This window comes from Sinocyclocheilus rhinocerous, unplaced genomic scaffold (genome assembly GCF_001515625.1).
Source record: "Sinocyclocheilus rhinocerous isolate Xijiao unplaced genomic scaffold, SAMN03320098_v1.1 scaffold1971, whole genome shotgun sequence".
NCBI classification, from domain to species: domain Eukaryota; kingdom Metazoa; phylum Chordata; class Actinopteri; order Cypriniformes; family Cyprinidae; genus Sinocyclocheilus; species Sinocyclocheilus rhinocerous.
The window spans coordinates 21596-29231 of record NW_015632037.1 but is presented as its reverse complement, the minus strand read 5'-3'; the positions used below and the strand labels follow the sequence as shown (position 1 = coordinate 29231).

At 40.2% G+C, this 7636-nt stretch overlaps 1 protein-coding gene across 1 annotated transcript; it reads left to right on the top strand.

Moving 5' to 3' along the window:
* The first annotated feature begins 260 nt into the window (after window positions 1-260).
* tbx3a (T-box transcription factor 3a) lies at window positions 261-7630 on the top strand. Its single transcript, XM_016555054.1, has 7 exons — window positions 261-1210; window positions 1993-2260; window positions 2675-2821; window positions 3818-3894; window positions 4089-4246; window positions 5445-6058; window positions 6987-7630. Exons 1-7 carry the CDS (start codon window positions 819-821, stop codon window positions 7404-7406), a joined length of 2076 nt encoding a protein of 691 aa, XP_016410540.1. The 5' UTR covers window positions 261-818; the 3' UTR covers window positions 7407-7630.
* Window positions 7631-7636: the final 6 nt, after the last annotated feature.

Genomic DNA, 7636 nt, shown 5'->3' with positions numbered 1-7636 from the left:
CACACCGACAGATGCGTGTCCTAATGATGTTGACATATTCACACAACAGCGAGCGAAGCAGCGCTGTTTCGCGGCAGCAATAGAGTTCTCAAACACCTTTTTATAAGTCTGAAGTCTTTCCCCTCCACCCGACCTGTTAAAACCACGCCTACAGAGCAACACAATTGGTCCGAAAGCGTCAAAGAGCCAATCAACAGAGGGTTGAATTGGCTGCTCGAAACATGCAACACATCCACACCGCTGAAGCCTATGGAGTTCAGAAGCACTGGGAATATCTCTGTGCTGGACCCTGTTCTCCGCATATCTGCTGAAATGTGTGTGCGCGTGAAAGGACGAGAGAGAAAGTGTGTGTGTGAGCGTGTGAAGGTGTATACCTCCAACAAGTAAAGACAGAGGAATTATTCCGAGGCAACGAAATATTTCAACACATCTCTTTGGCAGGACTCGGGACGATCTCATTATTACCGGAATGTCGATTTTAACGAAATCCAAAGGAAACCGACATACGCCGCAAGCAGACATACAGTGACTCGGTCGACTTTTAATCTCATTGTTTTATTTTTATTTTTATTTTCTCGATTTCATAGCGCACTGACAAAAGACAAGCGGCACCCGCGAAGATTAATGGATAGCCGTTTCTCACTTTCTCTTTTAGATACTTTGTTGGAATCCAGCTAGAGAAACAATTAAGAGACTCACACACCGAGGCGTCGCAGGGACGCTGGACTTGGTGAAGGACTTCTCCGGCGCAGACATTTAGCTGATTTTACCACCAGACGCTAGATTTAAGGGACACCGCATCTACTATCTGGACTTGAATGAGCTTCCCGATGAGAGATCCAGTTCTTCAAGGATACAGTATGGCATATCACCCGTTTTTACCTCACCGGGGTCCGGAATTTGCCATGAGCGCAATGCTGGGTCACCAGCCGCCCTTCTTCCCGGCCCTGGCGCTGCCACCTAACGGCTCCCTGTCTCTGCCCGGGGCGCTGGGCAAACCAATAATGGAGCAGCTGATGGGCGCAGCAGAGACCGGCCTTCACTTCTCCTCTCTGGCACACCAAGCCGCCACCGCGCATCTCCGGCCTCTCAAGACACTTGAGCCCGAGGAGGAGGTTGAAGACGACCCCAAAGTTCACCTCGAAGCCAAGGAACTCTGGGAGCTTTTTCACAAGCGCGGCACAGAAATGGTTATCACCAAATCTGGAAGGTAAACTGGAATAATTAAATCAGCTGTGCTTCGAAATTAATTAAGTGAAAAAGAATCCGAGATTATAATTGTTATCAAACTGGAATTCTGATTGATTTATTGATCCGAGTGACGCACAGATTTCTTTAGAGGAGCACATATACGCAAAATAGCTGGACAGGCGTATTCCTTTTTATTGTTTATTCTGTTTTTGTTTGAGCAAATGTGTTTTGAACAACGTATAAAATACAACCCAACTTTGAACTATCCCAGAAATGTCTGAATCTAAATCAGTCGATGTTAAAATATAATAATAATAATAATAATAATAATCGTTTTATTTTAGTGCAGATGCAAACATCTGTATTACCAAGTGTTATACTTAATATCACAAATAAATGTAGACACTTGCACAATTCATTTTGCACCGAAGCTGATTTTAAACAGTGAAATACACAGATTTCATTATTATGAAACTACATTCAGTGGTGTCAAATAAGTAAGGTTTGATTTATAACTTTTGCCGTTCTGCAGTAAGTTTTGCATTAAAGTTAAGGTAAACAGTTCAGCATTGTTTATTGTTGCGCTGCGTTTAGATTTGGGGGTATTTCACAAGTTATTGCTGATGGCTCGGCCTAGCCCTTCATCTCCACACGACAGGTTCGAATGATTGGATGTCTACATTTAATATTTCTCTAGAATGCAAAATCCAGCCGTCCAGTAAAAGAATTGTGCAGGATTTAGTTCCATGTTGTTTGTGCTGCGATAAAACACTGCTAATTCATCTCTGATCTTCTCTGCAGGCGAATGTTCCCTCCGTTTAAAGTCAGATGCACGGGCTTGGACAAAAAGGCCAAATATATTCTGTTGATGGATATTGTTGCGGCTGATGACTGCAGGTATAAATTTCACAACTCTCGCTGGATGGTGGCAGGAAAGGCTGACCCCGAAATGCCAAAACGGATGTACATTCACCCCGACAGTCCGGCCACTGGCGAGCAATGGATGTCTAAAGTCGTCAATTTTCACAAACTTAAACTGACAAATAACATCTCCGACAAACATGGCTTTGTAAGTGCCAGTCAGCTACGTCTTTTAAATGTATTATTATTAGTATTATTATTCTTATGGTCGCTTAAATACGTGTGTTCAGTGCTTGCATGCATCTATATGTATTTATCGTTACAAAATTTCTAAAGAATTTCTAAAGAAAATTTCTAACAAGTTTTATTTTATTTTATATTCTTTATTTTTTGGTACTGACATGATTGAATTTGAATTTAATTTAAACTGTTCGTGCACACAAATACTGTCCGAGCAGGGTAAAAAAAAATGCAGGCTACGACTTGTAAGTGAACAAAATGTATGTAGAAAGTGTGACCAATAAATACGATTTTTTTTTTTTTTTACTCATTTGACTCATTTTCAAAAATGTTACTGAAATTAACAATATTTTATAATACTTCGGCCTCATTTATGTTTCAGACCATACTAAACTCCATGCACAAATACCAGCCAAGATTTCACATTGTGAGAGCCAACGACATACTGAAACTCCCATATAGCACGTTCAGGACCTACGTGTTCCCTGAGACAGATTTCATTGGTGTCACTGCCTACCAGAACGATAAGGTTGGTTATAACTTTGTGTGTTGAATCTGACTGAACTGTTAACCTGCCATACTGCTAAATACTTTGCACTAAATATTTAATAATATAACCCCTAGCCTTACAGGACAAGTAATGTTTGGTGATTTCAGTACTTTTGTCTTGAACAAAGTTATTATGTAGTGCATTTCCATAATATACTTATTCTTAGATGTATCACTGTGAGGCCTACATCATATTGCAAAGCCTTCACCCATGGACAGTAATACAGAAAAACATGCACTGCCTCATTCTGTCACTTTCTCCAATTTGACACACACACACACACACACACACACACACACCGGTTTCCATTAACAAACTGTTGAAGATCTTCTGAAATTTTAACTAAATTAAATGAAAGATAAATTGTGTGTGTCTGTCTGTGCGCGTGCGTGCGTGTGTGTGTGTGTGTGTGTGTGTGTGTGTGAAAGAATGAGAAGAGGGAGGGAGGAAGGTAGGGAAGACTGGCCATAGAGGGAGGGACTGAAGAAAAGAAAAAGAGACTCAAAAATTGTATGTGTGTCTTAATTTATTGGAAAACAGCTGGAATGTAACGTAACCTTTAACACTATAGGAACATACTGTTACATCACTAAATGCTTATAGGATGACAGGGTGGGGAGATTGAATTCATGTTGAGAGGTTGTAGATATAAAAAGGTTCCCAATATTTATGAGCTGGAAATGCCCCCATGTTTCCTACAAATACCAAAGTTTGAGACAAGTCACTGCAAGCGTAATATGGGTATCTTAATACAGAACAAGCATATAGGCCAGCCCATTAAACTATAAACTATAAAACATAATCGTAGAGAGTCACATACAGCTTTAGTGCGTTTTGAATATGATTCAATTGGCTGCAAATAATTTGTCACCTTCAAAAAAAATTTCAGATATTCAAAGAATTGGTTAATGTAACTGAAAAATATTATAGTTATCTTTATTAATGTTATATTGTTTGCATGTTATTACATTTCAGATTACACAGCTGAAAATTGATCACAATCCTTTTGCAAAAGGATTTCGTGACACTGGAAATGGGAGACGCGAAAAAAGGTACGACTAAACGAACTGCTTATTTTACCCTGTAGCTACAATAGCATTCCATTGCATTCTCAAATTCAGGACACTGATGGTTATTATAGCAGCAAGTGTCCATGCATTTTACATGAATTCATTTTAAACGTAAAAAAGTAAAATAAATTAGAAACGCCTGAACAATTTCTGTCTTCAACGACTATTTAATACAGAAAACAGCTAGCTCTGCAATCGATGCGTTCGTATGAGGAGCAGCAGAAAAAAGAAAACGGGACGTCAGACGATTCCTCAGGCGAACAAGCGTCCTTCAAATGTTTTCGCCAGGCTTCGTCTCCTGCGGTCTCAACTGTTGGACAGAATAACTTAAAAGGTATGAGAGTCAGATAAGCCATGTGTCCATATGATAAATATGGTAAATATTACTTTCGGGTAAAAAGCAACCTTTTTCTTACGATTGTCCAAAGAAATTACTGCAATAACAATCGAATCGCCCAAATATTTCTCAGGATAATAATACAAATTATTTGTGAAGGACTGCTAATTTGAGAGCAGCATTATCTAATTTGTTTTCAAAAAATAATTTCAAGACTAATCAAGATACTATACATTAAAATCTGTTGCAGCAAAACCCCAGAATTTTTTTATCTGTAGTTATTTGTATAGTATTTGTATTTATTTCATGTGATTTACTGTTTTTAAACGATATGCATGCACTGGAAATGGGAGACGCGAAAAAAGGTACGACTAAACGAACTGCTTATTTTACCCTGTAGCTACAATAGCATTCCATTGCATTCTCAAATTCAGGACACTGATGGTTATTATAGCAGCAAGTGTCCATGCATTTTACATGAATTCATTTTAATCGTAAAAAAGTAAAATAAGTTAGAAACGCATGAGCAATTTCTGTCTTCAACGACTATTTAATACAGAAAACAGCTAGCTCTACAATCGATGCGTTCGTATGAGGAGCAGCAGAAAAAAGAAAACGGGACGTCAGACGATTCCTCAGGCGAACAAGCGTCCTTCAAATGTTTTCGCCAGGCTTCGTCTCCTGCGGTCTCAACTGTTGGACAGAATAACTTAAAAGGTATGAGAGTCAGATAAGCCATGTGTCCATATGATAAATATGGTAAATATTACTTTCGGGTAAAAAGCAACCTTTTTCTTACGATTGTCCAAAGAAATGACTGCAATAACAATCGAATCGCCCAAATATTTCTCAGGATAATAATACAAATTATTTGTGAAGGACTGCTAATTTGAGAGCAGCATTATCTAATTTGTTTTCAAAAAAGAATTTCAAGACTAATCAAGATACTATACATTAAAATCTGTTGCAGCAAAACCCCAGAATTTTTTTTATCTGTAGTTATTTGTATAGTATTTGTATTTATTTCATGTGATTTACTGTTTTTAAACGATATGCATTTAGTGCCCTGCTGTCTGTATTTATAAAAAGTGACACGTGTCTAATATAAACTTTCAGTTGGATCCCCTTGATTAAACAGTAAATGGACTCAGAACGTTCCTGAACTCTTTCGCTTCACAATATCTTTTTCTTATAGATTTTTGTGACAGTGATGAAGATAGCGATGACGAAGACAAAGATGGAAACGTGAAAGAGGGGCCAGACTCGAGCAAAATTTCCACTACGACTGAGGACTCCAAGGATCACGATGCGAGTTTAAGCAGAAGCCTGTTTGGGGAAAGTGACTCTGTCCAGCGGAGAACTGAAAAGATACGGGACTCACGGCAGAGTCCCATCACGCTCATCTCGAGCACCACTCGGTCCGGCGAGGAGCTCAAGAGCCCGGATCAGGCCAAAACAGACGACTGCCGGACACCGAGCAAAGAAAATTACATGCCATTGACTGTGCAAACAGATGGCGCTGTGCACTTAAATCAAAACCACTTGCACAATTTCGGATTTCCGCCGGGTTTGGCCGGGCAGCAGTTTTTCAATCACTTGGGTGGTGCCCATCCGTTTCTCTTACACCCCAGTCAGTTCAATATGGGAGGCGCTTTCTCAAACATGGCCGCAGGGATGGGCCCCATACTGGCAGCAGTTTCCTCCGGAGGGGTCAGTTCAATGGACACGAGCAGCATGCCATCACCCTCGCAAAGCCTGACGGGGGCACCGCTGCCCTTCCACCTACAGCAGCATGTCCTGGCGTCGCAGGTAAGCCTGTTAATGAAGATTAGCAGTGAAGGCCATGTCATCAATGCTTTAGCCCGAACTCTTTATGAACGCTGCTTATGAACGCTCTTAAGTATTTTAGTGACTTTGTGGCTACATTTAAGACTTCTGAAAAAAAAAAAAACGAGGTGTGCCATAGGCTGTATTGCAGCGTTTAATGGTCTTTGTTGCAGAGTCCATAAATTGTCAGCAAATATAGAACAACTGACAACTGTTGCTCGAGATTAGCAATAGAGCTGTTCTTGACGGATGTGTGCAGACAGTAGGCCTAATGTCGCAATTAATTTGTAAAAACAAGAAAGCTGTTAATGACGATTTTTGCAAGTGTCATTATATATATATATAGCTATAATTATATATATAGGCTACTGCAAATATTGTTTTACTTAAAATAGTAACGTTCAAATTATTGAATAATTTGTTTTATTCAAGTCATGTTTGCAGTGAACGAATCAATCTAAATACACAATGCATACCAACAAAGCTAATGTTGTGGGTTAAATCAGATAGAAATAGATCTTTAAGCTAACAATTGCACGTTATCATATTTTACAGTATACATAGCCTACTACAGGCCACAACATCAGGGAAAAAACATGCATGTGTATGTGTGTGTGTCAAGGAAAAAGGAGTGAATATAAATTGGGTACAAGGAAACTGAACATATTTTGATTTTCTTTTCATCAGAAATTATTAATTGCACAATTTTGACCCTCTGGTGTTGATTAAAAAAAAAACTACAGCATTTTATATATCCCCCTATTGGTCGCCATTGACATATGAATCCGTGTGTTGATCTTGAAGTCAGTTTACATCACACATATTGCACAATGAGGACAATGTGAATGATCAACACAAAATATTCCAGTTGTTCATTTTGTTAAAAATCTTGCTGTCTGTCTGTCTGTAGGGTCTGGCTCTGTCTCCTTTTGGAGGTCTCTTCCCGTATCCCTACACATATATGGCCGCCGCTGCAGCTGCTTCATCCGCCGCCTCTTCATCGGTCCATCGTCACCCGTTTCTAAACGCGGTGCGGCCCCGGTTAAGGTACAGCCCTTACTCTTTACCGAGCGTCCCCGACAGCACTTTGCTTACAACGGCTGTCCCACCCATGACGAGCAGTGCCTTCGATCTGAAGGGAGACAGGATGACCACGAGTCCCACTTCAGCTGCTCTGGACTCTGAGGTCACCAGCCGCTCGTCTGGTTCAGTATCACTCTCACCAAAAACCTGCGCCGAGAAAGATTCCAGCACCGAGTTACAGAGCATCCAGCGCCTGGTCAGTGGACTTGAATCCAAATCGGAAAGAGCGCGCAGTGTGTCTCCATAGAGTGCTGCGCGTGAGTGATGGTGACCGGACCGGGAACGATGAAGACATTGACAGACCTACAGGTTGCGTACAACGATTAGCCCGCTTACAATACGGACCTGCATCGGACAAAAAGTTTAGACTCATAATGCACTTTGATAAAACAAAAATAAACACGTAAAATGTATGTTGTTCTTTTGCTGAATTAAAACAGTAACTTTGATTGTTGACTATCAAACAACCCCCCCCCC

Coding starts and splice junctions, on each gene's coding strand:
- tbx3a (XM_016555054.1), top strand. CDS start 819: ATGAGCTTCCCGATGAGAGATCCAGTTCTTCAAGGATACAGTATGGCA. Junction 2,822..3,817: donor CTGCCTACCAGAACGATAAG/GTTGGTTATAAC, acceptor ATTACATTTCAG/ATTACACAGCTGAAAATTGA. Junction 6,059..6,986: donor AGCATGTCCTGGCGTCGCAG/GTAAGCCTGTTA, acceptor GTCTGTCTGTAG/GGTCTGGCTCTGTCTCCTTT.